Source organism: Emys orbicularis, chromosome 13 (assembly GCF_028017835.1).
Source record: "Emys orbicularis isolate rEmyOrb1 chromosome 13, rEmyOrb1.hap1, whole genome shotgun sequence".
In the NCBI taxonomy this organism is placed as follows: domain Eukaryota; kingdom Metazoa; phylum Chordata; order Testudines; family Emydidae; genus Emys; species Emys orbicularis.
This window is the reverse complement of record NC_088695.1, coordinates 4,749,318-4,765,263: the sequence shown is the minus strand read 5'-3', so window position 1 is coordinate 4,765,263 and position 15,946 is coordinate 4,749,318. Positions and strand designations below refer to the sequence as shown.

Genomic DNA, 15,946 nt, shown 5'->3' with positions numbered 1-15,946 from the left:
AGTAAGTAGTTAAAGAGAAGCTGCAACTGAGAATTAAAAGGGAGCTATCAATTTGAAAAGCACATTTCCATATGAAAATTTGGTGTTTATTATTATTACAAATAACCTCTAAGGCCATGTCTTCATTCAGATTTTCAGTTGTGTGTTAACAAGTTTGAACTAATTTTTTGTTAAGTGGAGCTAGTCAAATAATGGATTTTTCAGTTCTCTGGCAATTCCAAAAATCTTGGTGGGAAAACATTGGTCTCAGGTCAAATCAAAAATGAAATTTCAACAAAAAGTTTAAAACTTAATAATAATTTCAGGTTGAAGTAGATGTTTTGACAAAATCAATTCAATTTTGACCATTTCCCCCTTTTTTCAAATATATTTTTTTTTAAAGTCAATTCGCACAGAAAAATTAAAACATTTAATTTTGAAAATGCCAAAATGAAACATTGTTCTTTTTTTCTGAATTTGTTTCCTTTTGTTTTTGAGCCAAAAAATATTCACCCACGTCCAATATTAAGTAACATGATTGTAAATGCGAGTGTGGGCATGACACGTATGTTTATTCCTACTTGTATTTAAACGTGGGGTGAAGAAGAATTTACAACTATGTTAAACACATTAGTTAACTCATTTTAATCATATTTTAACATAAGTGTAGACAAACCCTAAAATAACTAACAGAGATAAGAAGAAACCTTTTACTTTCCTCTATTTGTTCCTATCTCGGATGTCCAATGCCGATGATTTAAATGTCCGCGTTAACTATTTCACTGCTCAAAGAATGTGAGAAAAGAGAGGGAGGAGAGTCATATTATGAAGATCTCTATGAATGCCAACTCATTCTGATGCCACAGGAAGGAAATTTGGGAAATTATTGCCAATTTCCCCCGCAATCAGGAAGGAGCAACATCCAAAAACCCATAAGAACCCAGAGACCTTCCCTGATCATATTTTTAACATCTGAACAATCTACTCTGAGAGGCAATAGAACGGGTCAGACATTTTTCATTGAAACGTTTTTACATGTCAGACTGTTTCATTTACAAACACAAACAGGCGCTACAGCTTCTGTTTTCTAGATCGAAGTATCCATCAGTACTGAGTAGCTGCCGTCTTTCATGATTTAAAAAAAATAAAATAATGGACTATTTCAACTTTTATATTATGTCATATTATAACATCAGTAGCAGTAATGCATTTTAGGCACTGATATTCACGTCATGGAATAATATCAAAAATGGAAATGAAAAAACTCATAACAAAATAAAAAATGCTAAACAAAAATGTTAAAATTCCAATAATTTTTTTTTTCTAAAACCAAACGTTTTTCAGAATTTCCGAGCTGGAGGAAAATTTCAAATATATCTGCGCGTGTTCTGATTTGGAATGAAAATATTTCAAAATGTCAAAACTTCTGGGAAACATAAATTCGGAGTTTTGACCAGCTCTAAGTGGCATCTAATTTTGGCATCTCAAATCAGTGGAACTTGGTTTGGAGGTAGGGTGACCAGATCACACAGGTGAAATATCGGGACGCGGGGGGGGGGGGGGGGAGCAAAAAAAAAATGGCTCCACGCCCCGCCCACCCCACCAGCTGGCCTCCGCTCCGTCTCCACCTCCCCCATCCCTCCAGCGCTTGCGCCGCCATACAGCTGATCAGCGCAAGCCTGGGAGGGGAGGGGGAGGAGGAAGAATGTGGCGTGCTTGGGGAAGAGGCGGGGCCAGGGCGGGATTTGCGGAGGGATCCAATGGGGCAGTGAGGGGACGGGGCTGGAGACAGGGCCAGGGCGGGGATTTGGAGAGGGATCCAATGGGGGAAGGAGGGGGCGGAGTCGGGGCGGGGGGGGGCATGAGCCCCCTCCGGGCTCCGCTCCGCCTGTGAGCAGAGGCAAAATATTGGGACAATTCGCGTCCCGACCGAAGGTAGGTCGGGATGCGGGACAAATAAGCAAATATCGGGACAGTCCCGATAAAATCGGGACATCTGGTCACCCTATTTGGAGGCTAGTCGTGGGAGAATACCACTACTATTTTCCTGTCTGTCCTCCACTCAAACCCTGGTCATCAGTAGTGAGTGGTTGCTGCCCAAAACCACCCTGCCGGAGCCTCACTCTCATAAGCCACGCCTCTTATTTTGTCAAACATCAGGCCTCTGATTCTACTCAGAATATTTCAGGCACAGCAACTGAGTGGTGGTGGTGGTGGTATGGACTCTGCCCAAGGATTATAAACACCATGTGACCCTTCCTCTCTCCTGCATTTAATGAAAGAGCTGATTAGATTCACTTGAGAGTCTTTTGTTATGGCTCACTAGAGCTCAGATGACTGATAACCAGGTAAGTGCTAAGTATTAGATCTACTGTGTGACAGCGTCTCTGGTGAAACTGCCCAGCCTGCACTAGCAGAGGTTCCCCCATTAAGAGCTGACTAAGGCCAACAACTGTGAGTGGGATGCGGTGGAGGGAGAGGGGAGTGGCGTGTTAAAGGAACATTTGTTTGCTGGACTTTCACACCGCGAGGTGAGGAACTGAGGCGAAGGATACTGCCCAGCGTACTCGGGGGTGAGTGTTTTGCTCATGGTCATGTTTTCGAATCCTGCTTGTGGCGCTTTCCTGAATGAATGCCGGGTTCCTTTCCCCTTTTTATTAGCTGTTTTCTTTGCTATACACAGACGGAGTGCTTGCGAGAGGGGAAGTACTGTGTCATCGAGGTGCCCAGATGTGCAATTTTCCCAGATTTCTGGGTGGGGGGCTCAAGCTGGTTCTGTTGCATTGTCGAAAGGAACCCCTAGATATTGAACCCGGCCCTTGTTGCTGCCGACTCCACCTGGTAGAAAGGTTACATTTATAGGTGCAGGAACAAAGGATTCTGGGGTTGTGGCAGCACCCCCTGGCTTGAAGTGGTTTCCATTATATACAGGATTTACTGTTTGGGTCAATGGTTCTCAGCACCCCCACTGTACAAATTGTTCCGGTGCCTCTGGTTACATTTACCTCCATGGGCATGGACATGCTGAATGTATCCCAGCCAGAAAATAATACTGCCTAAAATGTAACTAAATCAGAATGGAAGCATTGCAAACACACCCTGCACTGGGGTAAATGCCAACACAAGGTGCAAGATATCGGAGTCCAGACTAGCAAGGGGAATGAGTCTCGCAAGCTTTTGATCTGTTTTTATAAAGCAGCAGATTCAGGGTTTATTTTTAGACTACCAGGTATGGAAGTATTCTCAATTCACGTCACTCTCCTTTGGGCATATTGCCGGATAGGTCATGGCTGGGCTGCAGGCATCATCAAATTGAGCGGGAATTGGATAAGACCCAACAAGATTAGGGTGCGGCCAGGCAATCGGCATCATCTTGGAATTCATCAAATTGAGCGGGAATTGGATAAGACCCAACAAGATTAGGGTGCGGCCAGGCAATTGGCATCATCTTGGAATTCATCAAATTGAGCGGGAATTGGATAAGACCCAACAAGATTAGGGTGTGGCCAGGCAATCGGCACCATCTTGGAAACAATTAAATTGAGCGGGAGTTGGATAAGACCCAACAAGATTAGGGTGCGGCCAGGCAATCGGCACCATCTTGGAAACAATTAAATTGAGCGGGAGTTGGATAAGACCCAACAAGATTAGGGTGCGGCCAGGCAATCGGCACCATCTTGGAAACAATTAAATTGAGCGGGAGTTGGATAAGACCCAACAAGATTAGGGTGCGGCCAGGCAACCGGCACCATCTTGGAAACAATTAAATTGAGCGGGAGTTGGATAAGACCCAACAAGATTAGGGTGCGGCCAGGCAATCGGCACCATCTTGGAAACAATTAAATTGAGCGGGAGTTGGATAAGACCCAACAAGATTAGGGTGCGGCCAGGCAATCGGCACCATCTTGGAAACAATTAAATTGAGCGGGAATTGGATAAGACCCAACAAGATTAGGGTGCGGCCAGGCAAGCACGTGCTTGGGGCAGCCCATTTGCAGGGGCGGCAGGGATCCAACATGGGAGCTGAGAACCAACAGGGCGCCCTGGGAGCTGTAGTTCCTTGGTTAGCTCCCTGCCTATAGAGCCAGCCCTGGAGCAGGGAAAGAACTACATTTCCCAGCATTCCCTTGGCCACTACCAACAGGAAAGGGGGAGGGAGTGAGGTAGCTGAGACCTCATGCTGCAGCCGGCTGTGAATGGAGAGCTGCGCTGTGAGTAGAGATACCATATTTTAACATTCAAAAAATAGGACACTCCACGGGAAGGGAGGGTAGCCCCACCCTGCCACCATCCACTCCCTCCGACTGCCTCCCCAGAAACCCCAACCCATCCAACCCCCCCTGCTCCCTTTCCCCTGATCACCCCTGCCCCTAACTGCCCCCCAGAACCCCACCCCCTATCTAAGCGCCGCTGCTCCTTGTCCCCTCATTGCCCCCTCCCGGGACCCCTGCCCCTAACTGCCCCTTGGGACCCCATCTAAGCCTCCCTTCTCCTTGTCCCCAACTGCCCCCTCCTGAGACCCCCCCCAACTTCCGCCCTAGGACCCCACCCCCTACCTGTCCCCTGACAAACCCCTGGGACTCCCATGCCTATCCAACCGCTGCCTGTCCCCCGACTGCCCCCCCAAACCCCTGACCCGTATAACCCCCCCTTTTCCCTGCCCCTGACAGCCCCCCCGAACCTCCGCCCCATCCAACCCCCCAGCCCCCTTACCATGCCACTCAGACCAGCGTGTCCGGCTTCGCGCAGCGCCAGACACACTGCTGCATACATGCTGCCGTGCTCCCCCGTGGAGCCACAGCCCCCCCCCCCCCCAGGACCTGCCTTCCAGATTTGAACACCTCAAAATTCAGGAGTGCTCAAGCTCAGTTTGGGCAGCTGTTACTTCATTTCTCCCAAATCAAATATACTGATCCACTGTAACTTGCTGTAGAAAAAGTAGGATAAAATTGAACAAGAAATGCTTCCCAGTGGTTATTAGGACTGGAATTGCTATTTTCAACAGCCATTGCATTTTTGTTTGTTTGTTTAAAAGGAAGACAGTGATATCGCATTGGCAAATTCCCCATAGAAAGAAAGAGTGGAACAAAAGAATAATAAAGGCACCTCAACTTTTCCTCATTTATGTAGGACAGTCTTATAATATACATCCAGATATCCTCCAATCACACAAGCTGAAAATTGTTCCACTTTACTGCAGTTCTGTAACCATATGGGAACCAATCCTGTCTGTGTTCTGTGCACATCTAAAATGCCTGCTGAATGACCTGCCGTGAGAGCGAGTTACCAGTGACCCAGGGCTGCGGCGGAAGGAGGGTGCAGGTGGGGGGAGGGAGCCCAGGGCTGGGGCGGCAGGAGGGTGCAGGTGGGGGGAGGGAGCCCAGGGCTGGGGCGGCAGGAGGTGTGTGTGGGGGGCAATGGTGGGGGGGTAGCGGGGAGCCCAGAGCTAGGGCGGCAGGGGGGTGCGGGTGGAGGGGGAGAGCCCAGGGCTGGGGCGGTATGAGGGTGCGGGTCAGGGGGGAGAGCCCAGGGCTGGGGCGGCAGGGGGGTGCGGCGAGGAGACCAGGGCTGGGACGGGGGGCAGCCAAAATTTTTTTTGCTTGGGGCGGCAAAAAACCTAGAGCCGGCCCTGTATGGGAGAAAGCTCAGGGCCAGCATTGCGAACACTTATCTCTTATGACCTCTAGGTGGTACTATAAGACACTCAATAACAAAAACTATTTTTGCCACCTTTGAATAATGTACACTTCCTTGCAGCCAGTCGATACTGATTGCAGCCAGAAGATACAGGAAAGCAATGTGCCCCACTTGCTACGCGGATCAAACAGAGAATGGAGGAGAAACAGCTAAGGCACTTCCTAACCCTGCAGGCTCACAGACAAAAACCAGACCAGGTAAGCGAAGCTTCACAAATGGAAGAAGGATAAAGTATTATAGAAAGAATTGCTGTGTTTACAATGCGCCTTTAATCGAAAGGTTTTCTCGTCCAGTGCTCAAGGCCTGAAAAAAAGAAGTGCTGGGGTCACATTCTGACACTTTTTGGGGGAGCCAGAATGACGTTCACAACATTCCAGTACTTCTAATAATTGGACTTTGATCAGATGTACAGAACGCTATTCTCCTCCCAACAAAAGTGCCAGAACTGTGTGCCACAGTGTTCTGGCATGACTCAGACCTTGTTCTTGCCTGATCCTATTTAGTACGCGTGGGAGGTTGTGGGAGGACAAGAAATAGCGGCATAGATGCTCAATAGTGTTTCCTTCACACTTCTTAGAAAATAATGTACATCTCCAAACTAATTGTTATATAATGTAACATTATAGCCCAGCCCCTATGTACTCTGTGGCAAACTGGGTTTAAATTCTGCTTCAGTATTCCTGGATTCTGTTGCATCTGGTGGAAATTCTCCAGTGGCGTCAGAGAAATTAAAAATGTGAACTTTTGTGGAATTAAATATGAAAAAGATAACGCAGTGAGTGCAACATCTTCAGTGCTATTTAATATGACAAGCCCTGGTCATTTTTTTTTAAATAAAAAGTTGCTTTTAAAAAATAAAACTTTTATTGATGTTTTTAGCAAACATTTTAATTTAATGTTTTTCATCTTGGGGATTTTCCTTTTTTTTTAATTGAAATTTTTGAAAAAACATTGCAAAATTAAAAAAAACGGGAAGGGGATTTCAACCACTGCAAAATGAAAACAATTTCACAAGTGTTCATTTTTCAACTAGCTCTTATTATATTAAATTCAGCTTATTTTACTCACTTCCTACATTTTCCATATGTGTCACTTTGTTATATCTAGGTTTCAGAGTTAATACTTCATAGTGATGAATCAGGTAGTTGTCCTATCTCAGAGCTGTTGGTTCAGGCTCTCTGCAGACTCAGGCAGATACTGCTGCATTGGTTGCACTCATGTCCCCTTTTCAAGCTGTTCTTTGAAGCCACGAGGACTAGAAGTATATATTTTTAAATTAAAGGTCAGATTCTGGAGCACAATTATGCAGCAAGGTATGAACCCTGTAGCCATAGAATTGTAGTATACACAGGGCTCTGGTTATAGTGCACAATATTACATACCCCAGGATTTACTGGCAAGTATAGTTCATAACAGTGATTGCAAAACAATACTTGGCCACTGGGGGGCTTGTCTGCGGGCATTGTTGATAAATATGGTTCTTCTGTCTCTCCAAAAGCAGCCTCAGGAACATGAATGTGTTTTTCTTTTTCAGATAAATCTAACTTCTGGCTTTGCCGTATCCTCTGGAAATATTATAGGCTAGTCAAAGTCCTGTTTCTAGTTTTTCTCATTATTGCTGTTATTGTTTTGGCAGGTGAGTTGACAGCAATTCCTAATTGAGTTTTTGGTATTTGTTTTCCCTTCACAGTCAGAATCATGGAAGATGCACAATCCAGCCTCCCCAACCTTAGTAGTGCTGAACCAGCATGCGATAGGAAAGCAAAGAGCCTGAAGTCTGGCTTTTCTGCTTCGCTTCATCCCTCTGGCTGAATCGTGAACCGGTTGTTTCACCCCCGTCAAAATAATTCTTACAACCTTCTGGTTGAGACTCTCTAGGGCCTCTATGCCTTGGAGAAGGGACTTGAAATTTGACAGGGGCATTGGCTTTGGGTATGTCTACACAGCACAGCTAACCCAGGTGATGGACACCCGAGTCTGAGCACCCAGGCTAGCCTTGCCCAGGTGCAGGCATCCCCACAGCAAAGCCCTACCCGAATTATTGTGCCCTCACTAATTATGTGCTTCCCATGTCTCGCTAGGACTTCTGATGGCATATCCCATGGTTCTTTGTGGCAAGATGCTTTGGGATTCCTTCTCAGTCACTTGTGGGAGAACTTGTCTGTCCTTCAAGGTGTGCTGTGGGGAAGGCATTGGATGACTATGAGCACTTGAATCATTTTCATAAATTTATTCACTTGAGCAATTTAGCCTGAGTCTTCCGTACTAAGTTGGTGGGTTCCGGCCTGAGTTAAACCAGAGCCTGGATTCTAACCCATCCCCTAGTCAGTGTGGGCTTAAATCATCTCCAAACACATCATTGTTTTTTCCTGTGTGGATGGGGGGCTAAAACCTGGGGAAAAGCCTGAGTTAAGTTCGGTGACCCTTTGTGTCAAGGTCGTGCCCTGGCAGTTCCCATGAAAAACCACCCAAATGTGGACAAGTCATAAGCCTTTGAAAAATTTCCATTCATAGATGCTCAGTAGAGATTTGTTAGAGGCTTGGACTTTGAGTGGCCTCACTTTTGAGTGTTTGACTTCGCAAACTTAACACTTTTTTTCATGTAGTGTTTTGTCTGTATTAGACTGTAGGTTCCTCTGGGAAATAACTTAATCTTAATTCCGACCTGTAACATTCCACGCCCACCTCTGTCACTAACTCATCATAAATGGGGCACAACGACAGAGATTTTCCTAGAACGTGTAAAATTGATAATGGTTTAGGGGCATTTTCCATCCCTGAATGGTCATGTTTGCAGATAAGAAAGCCAGAGTTCTGGGTGCAAAAATGCATGCCTCTGTCTGCACATGCATGTATCATAACTTCACATATAAATAGGTTCTCAGCACCTGAGATCATCATTTTGATGCCTACCTAGTGTTTATGCAGGCAAATATCTCATGTGATTTCAGGTCACCTCATAGCAGCCTCTGCTAGCCAAACAGCACCCCCAGCCTCAGTTTCCCTCACCAAGATGGGTGTCCTTAGTTTTCCAGGTATATCTGCCTGAGTCTGCAGAGAGCCTGGACCAACAGCTCTGAGAGAGGGCAACTACCTGCTGGAAATGAGGCTGGTCCCTCTGGCTAAGTCACAAACAAATGTAACACCCTTCCAGGATAACAAAAGTCAAACTAAAAGTCCCACCCTCCAGGGTGAGTTCCCAGTTCCTCCTGAGTTAACTTTCTGTGTCTCTGGGACGGATAATTTCCCTCCCCCCCCCAGGCTGGAGTAGCAGCCTCCTGCAGACCCTGGCTCAGAACCTTCCACAGGATCTTACCCACTCATTCTGATTCCACTCTAGATTGATTTCTTTCAGCCCCCTTAGTCCCACCCCCTCAGGCCGGGAAGCCCTGAATTATTTATGGCACAGATCAGGCAGGCCCCGTCTCTCCTTAAAGGCCTAGTCCCCCGTTACAATGTTATTCCACAGTATTTGCATACCCATTTCATAAAACCCAACAGTCAGCCTGATGCTCTTGTGTCTGATTTCCAGCTTCCAGGCACGTTGCATATTAAGCCACTCACCTCCATTGTTTGCTAATGTGCTATGATGGAATTTATACTGGGGATCTGGGACCTGGTGTTCCTCCCATTGAGATCAACGGCAAAGCTCCGGTAGCCTTTCATGATGCAGCATCGAAGCTTTGTGGGACTGTTCAGCTTAGAAAAGAGACGATTAAGGGGGGGATATGATTGAGGTCTATAAAATCATGACTGGTGTGAAGAAAGTGAATAAGGACGTGTTATTTACCCCTTCACATAACACATGAACTAAGGGTCACCCAATAAAATTAATAGGCAGCAGGTTTAAAACAAACAAAAGGCAGTATTTCTTCACACAATGCACAGTCAACCTGTGGAACTCCTTGCCAGGGGATGTTGTGAAGGCCAAAAGTATAACTAGGTTCAAAAAAGAACTAGATAAGTTCACGGAGGATAGGTGCATCAATGGCTATTAGTCAAGAGAGTCAGGGACGCATCCTCATGCTCTGGGTGGCCCTAAATCTCCGACTGCTGGAAGCTGGGGGTTGGATGACAGGGGATGGATTGCTCGATAATTGCCCTGTTCTGTTCATTCCCGCTGAAGCATCCGACAGGATATTGGGCTAGATGGACCATTGGTCTGACCCAGCATGGTCATTCTTATATCCTTGTCCATGAGGATAAAATTCACCCAAGTGTAGACCCAGCACATGAACTTTGGGCCACTTACGTCCTATTTGGAGAACTTAAGTGGGTGTGGGGTATAATCCTTGTACGCAGGCTCTCAGTCCAGGGTGGAATATCACTCTTTGCCTCTGAATCCTATACAGAGAGGGGATGGGAAAGATCCTCACTGTTGTGTTAATTTCGTTTTCAGTGGTTAGCAGTAGGCCCTGCCCAAATCATGCCCCTACCACATGTCCAGTCGATTGGATCGGGTCCCAAGGGAAAACATACCCATGGAAATGCTACTACTTCTCACAGGTCGATGGGGATTGGAACTCCAGCCAGAACAACTGCTCTTCGTTCGGTGCCTCCCTGGCTACAGTTGACACCTGGGAGGAAAAGGTGAGAAACTCTGCGATCCCAATAGTCTGGGCTTGGCAATAGCTAGGTAATAATTGCAGAGCTGCTGCGCGGAACTTTGTAGTTAAACCTGAGGAATATTTTATGCTAGGGCTCCGCAACTCTAGAACGAGGAGATGCCTCAGTACCAGGTCTCATGATGAGAAGCCAAATTAAGGCCCTGATCCGACACTGCGCTCTAGGCAGATAGATTCCTGTACTCGCAGAGGCAGGGGGCTGCCCAAGCTGAGTCTATTCTAGTCCAATCTAGATAGGTTCTTATGCCACACTCATCTCTGTAGTATCTGAGCAGAATCATGAGCTTAATAATATTCTGGGAGTCAAATTCCTACACTGTCTCAATATTCCTAAGCAAAACACTTTAAAGTTTCTGAAGGAATTCATGTCATAATTAGACAAGCTACATAACTGCAGTACATCACTGTTTTTAAAAAAATAACTAGCACAGAAACAACTGGAAAGTGATATAAAACTATTTTAAAACTGGCAGCATTTGCCCCCTGGTGCCTGGGGTTGATGTGTCCAAGAAAGGGTTATGGTAGAACCTCAGAGTTGCAAACACCTCGGGACTGGAGGTGGTTCGTCGCTCTGAAATGTTCATAACTCTGAACAAAACGTTATGGTTGTTCTTTCAAAAGTTTGCAACTGAACATCAACTTAACCCAGTTTGGAACTTTACTATGCAGAAGAAAAATGCTGCTTTTTACCACCTGGGGGAGGGATAGCTCAGTGGTTTGAGCATTGGCCTGCTAAACCCAGGGTTGTGAGTTCAATCCTTAAGGGGGCCATTTAGGGATCTGGGGCAAAAATCTGTCTGGGTATTGTTCCTGCTTTGAGCAGGGGGTTGGACTAGATGACCTCCTGAGGTCCCTTCCAACCCTGATATTCTATGATCTGCATTTAAATAAAAGAAGCCCAGAAACCGTTTCCTTACCTTGTCAAATCTTTTTTTTTAAACTTTCCCTTTATATTTTTAGTAGTTTACGTTTAACACAGCACTGTTCTGTATTTGCTTTTTTATTTTTGGTCTCTGCTGCTGCCTGATTGTGTACTTCCGGTTCCAAATGAGGTGTGTGGAGATTCTACTGTATATGGATTATGCTGACTCTCTGAGGCAGGTGGATCGTTAACCCATCCCACAAATAAGTGAAGTGAGAGTGGTTTTCTTAAGAGAGGATCTAGATTGAGGGCTGAGTATCCAGAAGGAGGAATTCTAGGAGCAGTCACGCCTGTGGTATAGCTTGGGGAAGGCTTTTGCTTACATTAGCCTACTGCTGACCAGTCAAGAAATTTTAAGCCAAGATTTTCAAAAATAGGAGCCTAAAGTGGCCTGATTTTTAAAAGCAATAAAAACCCAGCCACTCCCATTTAGAACTGCCTGGGGAATTTTTGACTAATCATTTTTTCATTTGAAAGGACTGAGTCATGAAACCCCAAACTGTCAACAAAAAATCTCCGAACTTGAGAAAAAGTTTTGAAATTGTTGAAATATTTTGTTTGAACATTTTTTAAATGGAACATTTCCAGTTTCTGGGTCAAAATGACCTTTCATTTCAAAACGTAATCTAATTTGACTGGGGGGAAAGGGTTAAAAGGAGAGCAAATGGTCAAAAACAAAACACCTCAATTGCCCCGAAACAAAAAAAATATTTTCAAGATTTTGACTTTTCATCCCTATTCAATATGGGAAAAAAATATTTTGAACTCTTAAAAATATTCACAGGAGAGGAAAGACATTTCTTGCCCAGCTCTGTTCTCACTGACTGTAATTTTCAGAAATAGGAGTTTAGAGTTAGACTCCTAAATCCTCATTTAGGTTCCTAAATAAGTGAGCTGATTTTCAAAGGATCAAAAAAAACCAAATGTTCAAAAACACCTGAGTCCCATTTTCAAAAGTGTCTGAGGCACTGAGGAGCCTAGTGTCCGAGACTGGGGCATGGGCAGTCATGCCCAGTGGTTAGAACAGGAGTCAGCAGGCAGGAATCACAGCCCAGGGTCAAAGCCAGAGCCACAGGGCAAGCACCAGAACCAAGGCCCAGAACTGGGTTACTTAGAGTGAGACAAGGCCGGAGCAGGGTTGGAACAAGGCAGGAGTTTATCTCAGCCATGGGCAAATACTTTGAGCAGCCATTGAACTGCTGCTGGGCTTAAGAGCTAGTCTCCTGATTCTTCCAGCCAATCAAGCAGCGTGGTCAATCAGACAGTCTGCTATAGGCCAGCTGCGCTTGTTAGGTTGCCCAGAGACTGGCTCTGCTGCAGGCCCTGGTTTCTGACACGGAACCTCAGTGAAAGTTATGTGTGTGCTTTCGAAAATTCGACCCAAAGCGTTTCACTTTACACACTATATAGGCTAAAGGCTTCAAAATGACTTGAGTGCCCAACTTGGGGCTGAGTTGTTTGGTGCTTTGTGAAAATCAGACTGCTTGCAGGTGCCTACAGATGGGTACCCCAAAATTCATGCATCCCAAAATCATAGAAATTTAGGGCTTGGAAGAGACCTCAAGAAGCTCTAGTCCAGTGGTTCTCAAACTATTATACTGGCGACCCCTTTCACACAGCAAACCTCTGAGTGCGACCCCCCTTATAAATTAAAAACACTTGTTTATATATTTAACACCATTATAAATGCTGGAGGCAAAGCAGGGTTTGAGGTGGAGGCTGACAGCTCGTGACCCCCCCCATGTAATAACCTCACGACCCCCTGAGGGGACCCAACCCCCAGTTTGAGAACCCCCTGCTCTAATCCATCGCCTGTGCTGACCCAGGACTTCACCTGTCAGGGATGGTCTAGATCATACTTAGTCCTGCCATGAGCCCAGGGGACTGGACTGGATGACCTCTCGAGGTCCCTTCCAGTCCTACGATTTTATGTCTAGACCACTGCTGACAGGTGTTTGTCTGACCTGTTCTTAAAATAGGGTTACCATCCGTCCGGGTTTCCCCGGACATGTCCGGCTTTTTCAGCTTTAAATGGCCGTCCGGGGGGGATTTCTAATAAAGTAGAAATGTCCGGGATTTTCCCCTTCCCCTCATGCAGAGTGCGGCGCGGCTGATTGGACGGCTGGGCCTGATTGAAAGCCGCTCGCAGCCACTGGGGCCTCTAGCAGCCAGAGTCCTGCCCCCTCCCCCCCCCGCAGAGCAGCGCGGAGCAGTGTTTGGTTCCACGTGGAGCCTGCAGCTCTCCCTCTGCCAGGTGAGCGGGGGAGCAGGGCAGACGGGGGGGGTGCAGAGGCTGAAGGGCGAGGAGGAGCAGGGCAGGCAGGGGCATAGAGGCTGCAGGGGCAGGGCAGGCGGGGGGCGCAGAGGCTGCAGGGGCAGGGGGGGTGCAGGGGCTGCAGGGCGAGTGGGGAGCAGGGCAGGCAGGGGCATAGAGGCTGCAGGGGCAGGGAGGTGCAGGGGGCACAGAGGCTGCAGAGGCGGGGGGGTGCAGGGGCTGCAGGGAGAGTGGGGAGCAGGGAAGCTCTTAGCAACCCCCAACCAAGATCAGAGCAGGAGGGAGGAGGGGGAATGCGGGGTGCTCAGAGGAGGGGTCAGAGTTGGGGCAGGGACTTTGGGGAAGGGGTTGGAATGGGGGCGGAGAAGGGGCGGAGTTGGGGCGGGGACGGGGCCCCGTGGAGTGTCCTCTTTTTTAAATGTTTGAATATGGTAACCCTACTTAAAAACCTCCAATGACGGTGATTCCGCAGTCTCCCTTCATAACCTGTTCTAGTGCTTAACTCCCCTTAGAGTTAGAAAGCTTGCCCTGATACCCAGCCTCAATCTTCCTTGATGCAAACTAAGCTTTGTTCTACTCTTGGTGGACTTGGAGAACAACTGATCGCTGTCCTCTTGATGACAACCTTTTACATATTTGAAAACTGCTGTCATGTCCCCACCTCAGCTTTCTCTTCTCAAGACTAAACATTCCCAGTTCTTTGAACCTTTCCTCATATGTCATGTTTTCTAACCCTCTGTGATCATTTCTGCTGCTCTCCGCTAGACTCTTCCCCAGTTTGTCCAAATCTTTCCTAAAGCGTGGTGCCCAGAATTGGACACAGTGCTCCAGCTGAGGCCTCACCAGGGCCCAGTAAAGCAGGACAATGACCTCCTGTTCCTTACACACAACACTCCTGTTAATACACCCCAGAATGATATTAGACTTTTTTGCCCACAGCATCACACTGTTGACTCATTTAAATTTGTTGACTCATTTAATCCCTTGTGGGATCAGGGCCTAAATGTATATTTTTCAATGAGTACATCTGGGGATAATTGGCATGTTAAAATTGTTCATGTGGTCATAAGTTCCAAGTATAAAAAAAGCTGTTGGATTTTTTTTCATTCTTTGATATGTTTTTGTAGGGGTTCTCATCCTTTTTCTTTCTGAGGCTCCCCCAACATGTTCTAAAAACTCCATGGCCCAGCTGTGTCACAACAGCTGTTTTTCTGCATATAAAAGCCAGGGCTGGTGTTAGGGGGCATTGCAAAACTAAGTTGCTCAGACTCCAGCCGCGGGGGGGTGGGGCTCGGGGACCCGGGCTGCAGTCCCGCGTGATGGGGCTTTGGCTTTCTGCCCTGGGCCCTAGCGAGTCTAATGCCAGCCATGCGTGGAGGATCCCCTGAAACATGCTTGCAGACGCGGGCCCCTGGTTGAGAACCACTGTGTTATTGCATAGGCTGGTGGTCTTGTGAACTAGTTACATGTGTAGAATGTGACGCAGACACTTGTGTCTTTATTGTATCTCCTCTATTAACGTCTCAGTAATATGTAAGGCACAATTTTCATGTTCACGTTTATTTTTTATAAGGATTTTATGCTCCACTATAAGGGACCCTTAGAAACCTGGATTGGCCTTACCAGGGAAGAAGCAGACAAGCAGACCTGGAAATGGGTAAATGGCACCCCTTTCAACAACCTGTAAGTCCCTTTCTTTGCATTAACTTTCTATCATTTTGGTCTAAGGTGACTAATGTGCAGGGAGATATTCTCAGCTGGTGTGCGTTGGAGTAGCTCCATTGACTTCTTCAACTTAAGAGGTGCTATACGACTTACGCCAGCTGGGAATCTGTCCCACTGACTCCAGTGGTGGTGTTTGTTTTGTTTTTAAATCCCATGGCCTTTGTGTTGCAGGTTTCCAATAAGGGGAGGAGGTGAATGCGCGTATCTGAATAACGAACAAGGTATCAGCAGCTCAAGATGTAGTACAGGGAGACGCTGGGTCTGCAGCAGGCCAGCCTGATGCACAAAACCAAGGCAAAAGGCAGTGCAAGGCCTTCTGAATGAGGGAGAGTGATGAAAACCACTGTTGATAGGTCTTACTCTCACATTATTCGTCACTTTGCTTTCTGAACTGGAGATGTCAACCACTGTTGACCCACTTAAATTTCGATGGAAAATTGGGTTGGGAAATTTTTGATATTTTGTTAAAAAACAAACACCTGAAAATCAAAATATTTTGATTTGGGAATGCCATCATGGTGCATCATGGGAGTTGTAGTTTTGTTTCCTCATGCCCCCAATCTCTTCTGTGGACCAAGCACCCAACCTGGACTACATCTCCTATGATGCATCGTGGACAGAGGGGAGATGGGGTGCATCATGGGAGATGTAGTTCCCATAGATGTATAAATAACAGGAGTACTTGTGGCACCTTAGAGACTAACAAATTTATTAGAGCATAAG

The 15,946-nt window shown here is 46.6% G+C and overlaps 1 protein-coding gene across 1 annotated transcript; it reads left to right on the top strand.

Moving 5' to 3' along the window:
• Positions 1-5,776: 5,776 nt before the first annotated feature.
• LOC135887329 (C-type lectin domain family 2 member B-like) lies at positions 5,777-15,503 on the top strand. The gene is made up of 5 exons (XM_065415092.1): positions 5,777-5,873; positions 7,211-7,312; positions 10,076-10,266; positions 15,072-15,181; positions 15,395-15,503. Exons 1-5 carry the CDS (start codon positions 5,777-5,779, stop codon positions 15,501-15,503), a joined length of 609 nt encoding a protein of 202 aa, XP_065271164.1.
• Positions 15,504-15,946: the final 443 nt, after the last annotated feature.